At 44.3% G+C, this 15,416-nt stretch overlaps 1 protein-coding gene across 1 annotated transcript in view; it reads right to left on the bottom strand.

The window, feature by feature from the left end:
- Positions 1-393: 393 nt before the first annotated feature.
- Positions 394-15,416, bottom strand: part of sema3e (sema domain, immunoglobulin domain (Ig), short basic domain, secreted, (semaphorin) 3E) — a 30,323-nt gene continuing 15,300 nt past the window's right edge. Inside the window, exons 5-17 of the mRNA XM_028958630.1 lie at positions 13,113-13,197; positions 12,073-12,189; positions 11,220-11,362; positions 10,688-10,802; positions 9,609-9,678; positions 9,055-9,199; positions 7,658-7,880; positions 6,337-6,428; positions 6,199-6,240; positions 5,906-6,075; positions 5,004-5,071; positions 3,864-3,997; positions 394-3,737 (exon numbers count right to left, since the gene is read on the bottom strand). Coding sequence (XP_028814463.1) covers positions 3,264-3,737; positions 3,864-3,997; positions 5,004-5,071; positions 5,906-6,075; positions 6,199-6,240; positions 6,337-6,428; positions 7,658-7,880; positions 9,055-9,199; positions 9,609-9,678; positions 10,688-10,802; positions 11,220-11,362; positions 12,073-12,189; positions 13,113-13,197 — 1,878 coding nt within the window. The 3' untranslated portion in view covers positions 394-3,263. The remainder of the gene's footprint in view (positions 3,738-3,863; positions 3,998-5,003; positions 5,072-5,905; positions 6,076-6,198; positions 6,241-6,336; positions 6,429-7,657; positions 7,881-9,054; positions 9,200-9,608; positions 9,679-10,687; positions 10,803-11,219; positions 11,363-12,072; positions 12,190-13,112; positions 13,198-15,416) is intronic.

Genomic DNA, 15,416 nt, shown 5'->3' with positions numbered 1-15,416 from the left:
TCATGCAATAAATGCTCAAAAGTAATCAAAAATCATGGAGAAACAACAGTTTTGTTCCATTTAACATCTACATTACATTTACAGCATCTATCAGACGCCCTTATGCGACTTACAATCAGTAGTTAGAGGGACAGTCCCCCCCTGGAGACACTTAGGGTTAAGTGTCTTGCTCACGGATAGGACAGTTGTAAGTGGGGTTTGAACCTGGGTCTTCTGGTTCATAGGCGAGTGTGTTACCCACTAGGCCACTACCACCCTCCTCCTTTCTGTCACATCATGTGGTAGTTTCGTAATAATAATAATACGTTCTGCAGAATTTACTTTAAAATCATTGAACCAGTTGACACAGAAGAATGAGGACGAGTCCAGGTGCAACACTACCCCCTGCAGGTCTGGAGTGTTCAGTGAACTTTTTATTGCATACACACAGAGAAATATATGGAGTAATTATATTCCTATTATCAAGCTGCACCACAAAGCATGTAGATGATACTGTCTTTGTGAAAATAGAAATTGCCTTTTTTAAAATGCACCTTTACCTTCTGTAGATGCAAGGCGAAAATGTAGTGGACTATGGAATATTGTAATATTGGACTATGAATATTGATCATATTTATTATAAAATAATGAAAAAATAATAAAGCACAATGAGACACAGGAATGACAACAAACAGGCAGGTTGAATGTCCCAACTCTGAAGGAGTCGGCAGCGGTGGCGAACAGATGAAGAGTGCGCTTCCTGTATGCCATTTCCCCGCACAGGTTGTATAACTACCCTCTTTAAAAGGCCCAGGCTTCAGTCTCAGCCAATGTGGTAATGCCACCTATTAGCCCACCAAACTGCACATAAAAGAAACAAAGTAGACAAACAGCAACAAAACCAAATACAGACGTAACATTTGGCATTTCTGTAAAATGGCTGGATTAAAGGATTCATGTTTTAGACAGACATCTAATAAAAAGAAACGATAGAACTGCTCATCCAGGTCTGCTTCCATTCCCAGGAAGAACCAGGTCTGGGAGGCCAGACAGACTGAGACTCCACCCCTGTGATGACACATTTCCTCATTTATGTTTTTCTGAAGCAACAGCATTGAAGCAACTGCTGGTCACGTGACATAGTGTCCGTAAACAATGTAATAATCTGGAATGATGCCAATGCCAGTTTCATGTTAGTAAAACAAACTGCAGCGTCAGGCCCTCTGCGACTATGAACTCATTTCATTTACATTCAGACACCAGCGTACGTTCCGCTTCAGCCAGCAGAAAAGCTCCATCTGCAGCGTGGTGAGGCGGCGAGGAGAGCTGGAGTCTTGACTGCCGGCCACGCGCGGCGCTGAATACCAACCGCAGGGCCGCCCACACGCCCGCCATCAATCAGAGCTGCACACACGCCAGCCGTTCATTCACATGCAATCTAATGCATTCATAATGCAGCACATTCTGGGGGCAGCATTTTGGTGCACACCAAAAAACAGCAAACTCATACATGTCTGTACAATTCTGTACGATGATTCTCATTTTGCGTGTCTTTATTTGTTTAATAGTAAACTAGAAAGTTAAATGTTAATACTACCATGTCAACATCAACAGTGCTAAGGGGGCAGGGGAATGATGCGTCATGCGAATTTTGGAGACGTATGAACCATGTTTTAAAATTTGCATGTTAATACTACCATGTCAACATCAACAGTGCTAACGGGGCAGGGGAATGATGCTGTCATGCGAATTTTGGAGACGTATGAACCATGTTTTAAAAATTTGCATGTTAATACTACCATGTCAACATCAACAGTGCTAACGGGGCAGGGGAATGATGCTGTCATGCGAATTTTGGAGACGTATGAACCATGTTTTAAAAATTTGCATGTTAATACTACCATGTCAACATCAACAGTGCTAACGGGGCAGGGGAATGATGCGTCATGCGAATTTTGGAGACGTATGAACCATGTTTTAAAAATTTGCATGTTAATACTACCATGTCAACATCAACAGTGCTAAGGGGGCAGGGGAATGATGCGTCATGCGAATTTTGGAGACGTATGAACCATGTTTTAAAATTTGCATGTTAATACTACCATGTCAACATCAACAGTGCTAACGGGGCAGGGGAATGATGCTGTCATGTTATTTATCTTAGTTGGAAGACTGAAGATGTTTCTTTCTTGCTCTGTAAAATGAATTGGCTTATATGGGAAGATGGACAGATGAAAAGGAGGAGTGGAGGACAGGGCTCTGTAAAAGTGTAAAAGTGAATAGGCGAAAGGGAGGAGTGAGGGCGTGGCCACTTGGGATAAAAAATAATGAACGCAAAGACAGGGTCATGGAGATGGGTAAGTTTAGACATTTTCTAGAAAATAATAATAATAATAACAAAAAGAAGAAATAGAAGAACAAGATTTGGGGTTTCTAAGCCAAAATGATGATTCACTCTGGTGCAGTAGGTACTCAGTTCAATCTCACAACTTCCCTTCCCTTCCAATTTATTGTGTCCTGCAGGTGAGGCATCTCTGGATTCCCCTCTGCTGCATCGCAGCTCTTTAAAACGTGTCCCACGCTCCGTCCCAAGGGGTGGATTTTCCAACGCCGCAGTGCCTTGTATCCAGGTGACAGTCTCCCGGAGACCTCGTCACGCTCCAAACCCCAGACAGCTTCAGACATTTATTGGTTTATGATAACCCATCATCCATAACAGCACGGGCTGCATTGTTTCATAAAAAAATCAAATAAAAATCTAAAAAAAAAAAAATCTTAGTGGTTCTTAGACACAATGGTGACACAACGTCACAAGTTACCATGAAACAAAGACTATTTTGTCTAATAAATAAAAAATACAGAAACAAATTAAAAAAAAAAAAATTCCAGTTCAATTTCACTACACCACTAATGAAAGCATTTACGCATAAAGGCTCGATAATAAGTTACTTTACCAAAAAACGATGCAAGTTATCATATCATACATGGGACTGGTGTTTTTTTAGCTTGTTGGGCCCGATGACGACACTGTTTTCTTTGTACTGTATCGGCATCAGATTCGGTATTGATGTTGGATCCATGATGTGCCAGAACAGAGACTACGTTTAACTGCATTGTCGAATGTCCAGTCATAAATATAGTCAGAACAAAACGCGCTAATATTATAATAATTCCCCATGCATGTGTCGTGTTGGTTTAAATAACGGCTATGACGATGTCCGCGCAGCTTTTGTCCAGAAATCGTTACTGTCGGTATTTACAGTGCAGAGATGGATCCGTGTCCATCAGGAGTCGGGACTGTGGCGAGGCGCCCGCTGCTTCCCACGCCGCTCGGACCCCTGGGAGTACCTCCACTTGGGCGGCAGCGCCTTCAGCTTCTTGCGCTTCTTGTCGGAGGCGGCGCACCACACCCGCTCGCAGTACTGCTCCACCCGCTGGATGTTGCCGTAGCCGATCAGCTGCATGAAGTCCTTGTACCAGTGTTTGGTGGAGGCGGGGCCAGGTGGGAGCGCGGGAGGTGAGCAGAGAGGCGGCCTGGGCGGCGCCTCGCCCTCGTCCTCGTCCGCGCCCCTGGCTCCGCCCCTGTGGAAGAGGAGCTCCACGCTCTCCTCCTCCAGCACCTCCAGGGCGATGCGCGCCAGTGGCTGGACGAAGCCGTGCTCCACCGACTGGCAGAGGTACAGGCCGCCGTCCGACCGGCGCAGCTTCAGGAACAGCAGGCCGTGGGCCGTGTGGACCACGTGGTCATCATCGGTCACCTGGAAACAGAGGTGACATGAGGGGGCAGAACGTCACGCATTGAACACTAGATAGGTGTGTGTGTGTGTGTGTGTGTGTGTGTGTGTGTGTGTGTGTGTGTGTGGATGTGTGTGTGTGTCTTTGACCTCTTCCATGTCGCCTCCTCTCAGCAGGAACCACAGCACCCTGGCCTGTAGAGATCTGGGGCTGCACTCCAGCAGGGTGCTGTTGCTCTCCACCCCATACACCATCTTCTGCTGCACGCGCCCGTGGTGCTCCTCTACACACACACACACAGTATATACACACCAGTTACACATACAGAGTATGCAACAAGCATAGCACACACACACACACAAAGTAAATACACACCAGTTACACATACAGAGTATACAACAAGCATAGTGCACACTCACACGCACACAGAGTAAATACACACCAGTTACACATACAGAGTATACAACAAGCATAGCACACACACACACACACACACACACACACACACAGAGTAAATACACAACAGTTACACATACAGAGTATACAACAAGCATAGCGCACACACACACACACACACACACACAGAGTAAATACACACCAGTTACACATACAGAGTATACAACAAGCATAGTGCACACTCACACGCACACAGAGTAAATACACGCCAGTTACACATACAGAGTATATAACAAGCATAGCACACACACACACACACACACACACACAGAGTAAATACACAACAGTTACACATACAGAGTATATAATATAAGCATAGCACACACACACACTTATCCAATGGCATTTCTGTCGGAGCGCTTTAGAAGATGCTTGTCACATTGATTAGACATCGACATCACACACACACACACACACACACACACACACACACACACACGTCTGTCTCTAATCATTTGAAAGGATCCAATCTCTGCATCACTGCATTTTTTATTATGACCGCCATAATAAACAATCAGGGATTTTTTTTCTTCTATTCTCAACGCATGATTCATTGATGTTCATAAGGCTGAGGGCAATTGCAGACTTCTTCCAAAGAAATGCTGTGGACTTTTTATTTTATCTTCCCCTTACAAATTAATTTATCCAAGACTACATTAACCTGGCTACGTAAGGATAAAGCACATGCTGAGATTTCGAGAATTAGATGTTAGTGACACAAAATCATCAAATAAAATATTATAAAATGCAGATCGATACTAGGTATATTTGTATTTTGTCATGTCACTAGTGATCACCAATTTTCATACACAATTTTTCAAAGGGGGACGCACCACTGATTTGTAGACCATTACACTGCTGGATGGCGTTGCCATGGCGAACGTCCTGCCTCCGGGATCGCCTGCAATCATAAATGCAAACAAATGAAGGCATGATGGGATGCAAAGGAGAGAAAGACAAGGAGCTTTACTCTCCCCTGCGTGACGGGACGCGTGACTGACAGCCACTCCGAGCTGCGAGTCTGAGAGGTGCTGTCTTCTTCAAATGTCTGTACGAGACAAAGTAACAATAAACCAGAAGACCCAGGTTCAAACCCCACTTATGACACTGTGTCCCCTTAGCAAGACACTTAACCCTGAGTGTCTCCAGGCGGACTGTCCCTGTAAATACTGATTACAAGTCCCTCAGGATAAGGGCGTCTGGTAAAAGCTGCTAAATGTTGTAAATGTAAAAAGTCGAAGATCTGCGTGTCTCTAAAGCAGAGAGCTTTTGCTGTGATGGCAGCATCTCACGGCTTCTTGTCTTCTCTCCACCACCTTAAGTTGGACAGTGGGGACGGGTACCAGCAGTCTTGAAGGTTCATGCTGAACACTTTCCTATCACTCACTCATGTTAATAAGCATCTCATTAAGCAGCTTTTGATGATGACATTTTGATGATGACGGTGAACAAAGCAGCAATGAAGGTAAAAAGAGTCCACTTTGAAAAAACAGCTTCATCATTCTCCTGATACAACTAACACTAAATATCTTATTCTGCATAACCACCACAGACACGTGTGAATCCCAACGCAGAAGGAAATGGATGGAATTCTCACACCACTGCCTCGCGTGTGAATCCCAACACTGCAGCAGCATTGGTGGAGGTGTGTATGTGTTCATTATCACATTTCACAGTATGGACCAATGAAAATGTCGCTAGCTGCTGTTGTGGGTGTGCGTGTGTGTGTCAGTACCGGCTCTTGGTGTAGTGTCCAGCGGGGTAGTATCGTGAGCAGGTGACCCCGTCCCAGGCACAGTACGGGTCTCTGGCCAGGCAGCAGTCAGCGCAGGCGGAGCCGTACAGGTCACACTGGTGCAGACGGAGCTGGGTCACCCCGACCTCTGACCCCACGTACAGCTGTTGCTGTGGAAGTTTTTAAAAGTCTTACGTTTCAAAATTTTGGGCTCATTTGCACCCTCTAGTGGTCAGTGTGCATAAAAAATAAAGATGAACCCAGTACAGACACACACAGCAGCATGTTCTCACCCTTTTAGATGAGATCAAGATTTCAGTGATTGGAACTGGCATCTGTAAATGAAAAGAAAAAGGTGAATTTGTTAACTGAATAAGAAACTGTGAGCCACTTTTCCTACATACACAACAACTATGTGCCTAATTAACTACCTTAAAAACCTGCAGCTCCTCCAGAAGCACCTCCTCCATGCTGTCGGCCTCTTTGTTGTATATGGTGATGACTTTCAGCACCACAGAGTTATCTGATGATGAGCACAGAGCATCGGGATGAGTTTCCATGCGTCTCCAGCACAAACATTTCGTGATAAATCAACGTTTCAAGACAATACATGTTCTAGCCTGATTCATGGATTTATTAATATCTGGGCATATGAGACACGCTTGACACAACCATGTGTCCTGTGTTAAGACTGCTAGGGTTATTTGGCAGTGTAGTTTTGTCAGCAAATAAACCACATCAATAATTCAGCATATCAGCATGAATTTATTTGAATTTCTAGGCAGTAAAAAATGTGCATAAAGTAAACAAAATCTATAATTCTGAAAACAAGTATGTGAGAGATGGAAATACAGGAAAGAGAAACTTGGTTTAATGCCACTATGTGTCATATGCTGAATAGATTAATAGATTTGCTGAATTATTTGGCACTCAAAGCAAGCATTTCCATGCGTCAGTATGTATTTCTGCATCTCTGTGATGCAGATTTCCCATCTTGTCTGATTAATGCAAATTTATGCAATGGAGATAATTGGACCAGTTTCCTTCTCTGTAAACTCTTTGTACTGCTTGCAGTAGTTTGCGGATAGTCCCTTATATGAAGTGTAGATGAACCCAGACTCCACTTAATCTTTTTCCAACTCAAACATATACATTTTTTATCAGAGACTAATATTTGAATCATTTACATTTACATTTATGGCATTTATTAGACGCCCTTATCCTTATTTTTAACTTACAATCAGTAGTTACAAGTACAGTCCCCTCCTTGAGACACTCAGGGTTAAGTGTCTTGCTCAGGGACACGATGGTAGTAAGTGGGGTTTGAACCTGACTCTTCTCCTTCATAGGCGAGTGTGTTATGGGGCAGTGGTGGCCTAGCGGTTAAGGAAGTGGCCCCGTAATCAGAAGGTTGCCCGTTCGAATCCCGATCTGCCAAGGTGCCACTGAGGTGCCACCGAGCAAAGCACCGTCCCCACACACTGCTCCCCGGGCGCCTGTCATGGCTGCCCACTGCTCACTCAGGGTGATGGGTTAAATGCAGAGGACAAATTTCACTGTGTGCACCGTGTGCTGTGCTGCTGTGTATCGCATGTGACAATCACTTCACTTTTATATCCACTAGGCTACTACCAACCTGATTATGTCTAAGGAACCTAATTACATTAGTCACTCGTATTTAAATCAAGAAAGGTTATTTTTCAGCTCATTTTATTTTGTCAATGCTCCTCGCGAGTTATGCTCCGTCCTCACCCGTCCCGATGAAGAGAACGTTGTAGTGGCCGTCTTCAGCCTCCACATGGTCCACAGCGAGCTGTGTGAGGGTCCGGCCACCGCCCGTCTCCAGCAGCACGGGACGGTTGTGCTGAGGCCGTACTGCGTGGAACATCATCGGGTGGGAGCGCACAAAGCGTAGAACCTCATCAGGGAAGTCCTTGGAGCTGGAGAACTGTCCTCCGTTAATTTTACTGGCACACTGCGGGTCGGAGGAACAAGAGCAACGAAGATTGGGGAGAATTAGAGCAGAAAGAGGCACATTTATATAACAAACCCAGAACTCCTTTATCTAAATGTTGGATCATCTGATGTAGGTGTTAAATTGATACGTCTGAACTCGTACTTCAGGATATTAATTATGAGCTCATATTTAGTTAGGTTTCTGGCCTGTATGTGGATCTCAGGGAATTCGTCAAATTTGCTCTCCTGAGGTCACCTGTCAGAAGGCCGGTCATGAATTTATGAAACAACACTGTTGCCACTCAAATTGCAATAAGCCGCGCTGGACGAATGCATTCAGCCCGAGCTCCAGAAACACAAATAACCAGCAGGATGGGGTCGGTCTGTGGAAGAGGGCAGAAAGAAGCCCACATCTGCAGATGATCATACGGCCTGATCTGGTTTCTGCGCTACTGTTCCTGTGCTGCTGGTGCGGGAGCCATTAACCACCCAGAACCAAAAATAAACCGAGGAGCGTTCTCCAATCAACCCACTCGTAACTGGAACTGGGGGCAGGCAGGGCCAGACATCGCACACACACACACACACACACACGCACACACACACACACACACACACACACACACACACACACACACACATTCTGTATTCTAATAAAGGTGTAATTACCTGTATGTAATAATCTAATACTAACATAAACTCTGTATCAACAAACTTTTATCTTTACATTTATTTACTGCTGCTACTTCTACCACGACTCTGAAATATTAGTATAATTATTATTATTATTATTAGTCAACATCATTAAGTTTCAAATAGTGCATATATCTCAATTTTTTTTTTATTTTAGTAAAGGCAAGTGGGATATTTGTCATGAGGCAGTTAGCATAAATGCACATTTTCAGATGTAGAGCTTAAAATGGATCTTATTGCACTGAAAAAAGTGAACACTTACAGTATAAAAAGTCATATGCCACACAGAGTATTTTAGCATTGATAATATTAACCAAGTTACCGCAGGGTTGATAATTAGGTGCGTTTAGCCAGTGTTCACTTTTTTCAGTGTGGGATGCAGTGTGTGTGTGAGATGCCATTCGATGCAATTATTACTCATAATAGTAACATGAGAAGATGTTTTTGGTGTAGGTACGCTGTACAGACTACTGTACTGTCAACGTGATGGTTCTACGCACCGATCCTGGCCGCGGGAAAGGAACCTTCTCCTCATAAACGCTCCAGTGGTGCTCGGGACGCTCCCGGTGGGCAAACGGGCCGTTGAAGGCGGAGCGCACGTCCTCCATGCTGTAAACGCACACTGCGTAGCCCTTAAACACGTTACTGGAACCGGGAGAGACACCGCGCACATGGTCACTGCAAAGTTCTTCATATTCACTTTCACATCAGACCACAGCGATGTAACGGTACGCCATCATGTTTTTCACAGTTGTAACTTAACATCCATTTTTTGTTATGAAATGCTATTTCAGTTGCAGTTTTGATCAAAATTTTGTAAGATTTCTGCCATAAGATTTCTGTCTTTTGCTCATTCGTGAGAAAATTGTGCCGTAAACTTAAAACTGTGAATTCCATTGAACCACAACGAGTGCATCGTTTTGTAAATTTTATCGATCATACTCATTGTCTACCCAGACCTATAGTCATCCAAAACATATGCAAATATAACCTAATTGGGCCTACCAATATCATGATGTTATGTGTGCATGTACATGAACTCTGTTTCACTCACCTGGTTGTGCTGAAGAGGCCAAAAATCTCTGGGTTTTTATCGTCCTTTTTCTTCAGCACAAACACATCCTCTGAAACACAAACACACACACACACACACACACACACACTTCAGAACAGCAAGCAGTATTTGTCTCATGGCGGCTGCAGGTGGTTCACATTTCCCCGCTGCCCGGGGGTCCCTTCATCCTGACAGCCACTGCAGGAAAGGGTGTGGCCTGCATGGCGGCACCTACACCGCAGGCCTGTTCTGGGATGCTTCCTGTGAGATTCCATCTTTTACGCGTCTGGCTAATCCATCTTTCGTTTCACACTTAACAGAGCGAGAAGACCTTTTTTCCTACTCTATGTAAAGCATTTATCAAGATTTTTTTTGTCATGATCAGGGGAATAATTGGACCCAGGGCCGGCCCGTGGCATAGACTATATAAGCAAATGCCAAGAGTGGCATCCATCCAGGGGGTGTTAAACAGAGTAAGAAAAGAATGTTAATATTTCACTATTCTTAAAAGTCATTGGTATTCATTTAAATTAAATCAAAAGAACAAGCCCACGTGAATTAACTGCTTAGCAAAGCCTATTAAGCAGTAGTAGTAATAATAATAATGATACATACATTTCCTATGAGGCCACCGCATCTAATTAGCATTTACCTGCTACGTGGGTAAATTTCGACGTGTCAACAAGCTCAACATTTCCAAACGTCCTAAGTTATCTGTTGCCCAAGGGAGGAAAATTGCAACAAAGACAGAGGTAATACTGAAATACAGAAATACTGCATTAAAATGCAACTGCAGTTAAACAAGAAGAAATAAAGTCTCATCTAGTTTTCCTCAAGGAAAAAGAAGAGAAATTTCGTTTATTCAAATTTGTTTATTCGTCAACAAAATTACATGATATATTTCATTATATTTACACTGTGTCCTGTCTCTATTCTGTCACTATTGCTGACGAAAAACATTAGTCAAAAATGTTGTTGACGAAAAACAACACTAACTAGCAGTGGAATTTACTGCGATGCAAGCAGGCGCCATGGGCACCAAATCTGTTGGGGCCAGATTAGGATGTTGGATCAGTTACCCAGTTCATCAAAGTGCGTGTCGATGCCGTTGGGCCCGGCCACCGAGCAGATCAGACGTGTCTTCAGGAAAGAGCTCCACTTGTTCACCTGCATCCTCTGGCCTCCCAGGTCATTCTGAGGGACGTACACACATGCAGTAATATTTTTTATTGTTTTATTACAGGTCAGTCATGGCCTACAGGAGACAAACAGTAAAGCTGGACAATGTTTTGGTAAAATATAGTTTGGTCAACTGTGTTGTTTTTAAGTGCTTTATGAATAAATTTGAACTTGTACTAGAAGTAGTTATTATTAATATTTATCATCACTGTTGTCTGTATGGTAATATAGTATGAACAGTTTTATTTATGAGTTAGGAGTCTGTTTTTGGGTTAAGGTTATTAGTAAAACAATTTCATCATCATCATAATCAGAATTAAATTTTACAGTATTTTGATGAATACAGACCGTTGCATATCACCAAGTTATGGCTGATTATGGTTCGTTTCTGGTGTTAAATATTGATAGGTGGATGAATTGTGTGTAACGCACAGCACAAACTCTGGCCACTCGCGTGTGAACAGCCCTGTTCCCCCCGTCCATGTCCGACACCCGCTCGGTGAAAAAGAAGTAGACCTTATCATCGCCGGGGTCGTCGTTGTCAGGAATCACTGCCGACCCTACAAACTTGGGTTCTGACACACACACACACACACACACACACACACACACCACCACGCACTGTTAGATAAATTCCCAGTTCTAGTGCATATATCTCAAAAACTTCAGCCGCCCTGGGGAGTTTGAATTGGACCTCCGCCACATCACTGATAGGACTTTAAATAAATCATCTTTTTAAACACAGCCTGAACTCTCCCTCCCACACACACACACACACACACACACACACACACACAGGCTGAGTGCCAGCGAGCTCATTAGCAGCTCGTTACTGAAGGTATCATTAAGAGGCCATAACTGTTAACACCTTTCAGGGTGTTTGGTGTATTATTCAACATGTAGCACACACACACACACACACACACACACAAACACACACATTCACACACAGACTGAATGTCCTGTTAGTGGCTGGCAGAGATGGACGACACCTGTCAGGTTCGCCTCTCCCCATTGGTTGATGATTAATGGGCTGAATCTGTTTAACAGAGACCCCGACCTGTTACCCCGAACCATGAAAAGGCCCCTGGATTCTCGCTACCCGACCAATTATTACATGCATACCTGGCAACGATAGTGACCCCGACACACGCACACAATCTCACACACACACACACACACACACCGTACAGACTGAGGGTCAGAAGCCGCTGAAAAAGTGTGGTTTCTGCCAAGTGTGAATATAAATGTGTGTGTGTGTGTGTGTGTGTGTGTGTTTCCTCACTGTTGAGCTGCTGTCGGTCATCCCTCTCCGTCCTGGTGTAACTTTGGTTTCCCAGGCGACAGACAGATGCATCATTCTCCCAGTAATCGGTGTAAAGACCAACATACAGCTCGCCTCCTGAAGAGAAAAAAGTTAAAACATTTACATCCCGTTTATTATGCTGACTCCTACTGGGAAAAAATTGACAGTCTTTTCATATCAGAGCAGACAAGCAAGTCTTCTTGAACTCATTTCCATGGATTTTAATTCTTCATAGCTCCACCCTCCAATTAGAGACTCTGCTTCTGATTGGCACAGATCTTGCATGTCTTAACCAATCACTAGTGTCACAGACTATCGTGTAATTTTCCCTTTTCCTTATAGTTAACCTTATGATGTTCATGAGTATCAAATATTCCTTATTACTAATTATCTGTGTAATCATTTTAATATTCACATAATTCTTCTAACTTTTTTAATAACTTTTTAATTTTTTTACACCAATGATAACCTGTGTTACTCATTTTTACCCAGTCAACTCTAAACACCTTGGTATTGTACAATTAAATCCAACAATTAAATCCATTATCCAATCACTTGAGTCTGTCTGAAGTATTGCACGTGGACTGTGGTGCATGTAATGCCTGTTATGGTGCCACCAGGGGGGAGCAGAGTGAAATAAAAAACAGCAGATTACACATCCTGGCAGCAAGGAACACGAGAGAAACAGCGACGAGGCCTACAATAGCCGCACATCTTCAGTAAACATGCGTTTTTTATTCCATAAACTGGACGGAATATGAGCCTTCTGAGACAGGCACTGACGGTGAAAACAGTAATGCGGGCATGTTTAGTGCCGGCGGGGATGCGGTGAATTAATGAGCCAGTTTGATGAGTGACGCTTCATCTGCTATTCTGATTAAATTCGGCTTGAAGTGGCTGGAATTTGAGAGGACGAGACCTAACTGAAATTGTTGAGGGAGAGGGCTGTGGTAAAAGAACTGCAGAAAACGCTGCAGCATCACACACTTGGAACAATGTTGCTGTTTAGCAGGACTTACGGGAGACGGTGGACGTGACTGAGCTGTTGGGGTCGTACGGACATCTCCCCCTTCCACTCTCCGCATGGTCATCGTCCAGTTCAAACTAGAACATCAGAATCACACACACACAGAAAATCCAGTCCCAGTAATTCCAACATCACAAGCTTGTCTTAAATTTAACCAGTCAAGAAGGTGAGAGAATAAATTTCCGAACATCCATGAGATGAAATTTCAAGAGTCTCGTGTAACCATCTTCATGGATTCACATCGTAAGATTATTTTCTAATGTAGGCCAATGTGGAACCAGAAGTTCCTACTTTGTAGAACCAATCTGAAGACCAGCTCTCATCCCACCATGACTACTGGTGGTGGCTCATATCGAGTCCTCAGGCAGGTCTACGTACGTCCTTTCAGAAGACCCCTGCTCAGGCTGAATGAAGGGAAGAAGGAAAGTGGGCCTTAATGAGTATTCCAAATTCGAGGTATGGGGTTTCGGGAGCAGAGGGACGGTGAAGGGTGCAAGTGACCCACTTTACTGCCAGTCAGAAACCGGGACCATGGTGGGACGGAGCCCAGGGGCGTTCTTCATTCCAGCAGCCGACACCTCACATTACGAATGAGACTGAACGACCTTGATGGGCCGTCGGAGGTGCTTCGTGTCGAGCATGTCGAACTTCCTGTAGGTCCTGGTTTCATGCTGTCCCAACAGATCAGATTCCCAGATTATTCCAAATGTGGCGTTGGGAATTTTGTCAGCTCAACATGCATCGAACCCCTAAGCAGCTTTTCAGGGGGCAATGTGTTTTGTGTTAGGTGGCGGGTGTGTGTGGTTTGAGGCGATGGGATCGCCAGGTACCCTCTGGGGTTGGGTCAGTGGGGATGGAGGGGCGGGGCATTGGAGCCCAGGGGGCTGAATATAAGAATCTGAGTCTCTCCGCAGGGTGTTTGTGGCACGGCCGGGGTGGGTGTGGCTGAGGGTGAAGGCCTGAAAGGGCTTTACGGTGGAGAACCGAGAGATTAGTGTGTGTGATGTATGGTGTGTGTGTGAGTTATGCTCTGTTCAGTGTAATCCCACAGTAGTTACCATTTTTAAGTGTCTCTGCATGCTGTGGGCTGTAAAGATGTGTGTGTGTGTGTGTGTGTGTGTGTGTGTGTTAGTGTGTACAGGAGTGCCTGTTCAGTGTATCCCTCCAATAAACTGATCTGAGGTCTCTGTGTAAAGTGAAGGTTTGAATTTGTGTATGTGTGTGTGTGTGTGTGTGTGTTTGTATCTGCTCAGTATAACCCTGCCATGAGTGTCTCTTTGCTGGATGAGGGTCATCCAAATGGTGAACTGTCAGCTCCACACTTCTGCACAGTGTTTCCAGTCCGAATCACGCTTCTCCCCTACACCCCAACTGCGCATGTGTGTGTGTGTATTAGTGGTGCATGCCATGCATTTCTGTGAGTGTGTATATGCATGTGTAGTTTTGTGATCATGTAAAAGTCGGAACGATTGCATGTGTCTGTTGTATGCGTCTATCAGACATTTTGAGAGAGAGAGAGAATGTGTGTGTGTGTGTGTGTGTGTGGAGGCAGCTGTGATCAGTGACCCAGCGCTCCCTCTCCATATTATCTACATTATCTGTCTCTGTGGTATAAGCCAGTTGTCCTCTATGTGTCCTCACCCAGAGAAGAACTCCCTCCCTGAACTCCCGAGACATGCAGCCTTGAGTCCCTCAACTTAACCTAAACTAAACGTTCCCAGAACATTTCCAGAACATTCCATCTGGCGTTTTAAAAGTAATATCCAATAACTTGCTTATTCTAAAGCACAATACTTCAGTAAATGTAAGTAGGTTTCAGACTTTTAATTGTGTGTTTCATTCTGTTTTGTTTTTGCTTTTCATTTTTTTGTGAAAGTATATTTGTCCCCAGGAGAAAAAAGAAGAAAGACCACAAAGAATCACAGCCTCAGGCTGGCAGTGCAGAAGTGGGCAGCCTCCTTTCTTCTTCTTCCTCTTCCTCTCCCTTCCTCTCTCATTTTGCTTCTCTCTAATTTGACCACGGATCCCTGGAGAGGACGAGGTTGTTTGGGTTCATCGCTGTTTTCCTGCTGTTGGGATCTCCTCTCAATGAAAATGATAAGATTTCTGTCCCTCGGATGTGTGAAGGTCTGCACTGCCCGCTCAGGAAGCTTCAGTTAAGTGTCATTAAGCCTGGGAGGAAATGAGGGGATAAACACACAGACCCAGACAGCTTGGAACCATTCTGACGACGGCCGGAGACCTGAAGGGCTCTATGCTACGCGAACGATGCAGATGTGCAGAACCGAGTCGGTTC

This window comes from Denticeps clupeoides, chromosome 17 (assembly GCF_900700375.1).
Source record: "Denticeps clupeoides chromosome 17, fDenClu1.1, whole genome shotgun sequence".
Classification (NCBI taxonomy): domain Eukaryota; kingdom Metazoa; phylum Chordata; class Actinopteri; order Clupeiformes; family Denticipitidae; genus Denticeps; species Denticeps clupeoides.
This window is presented reverse-complemented; position numbering and strand designations above follow the sequence as displayed.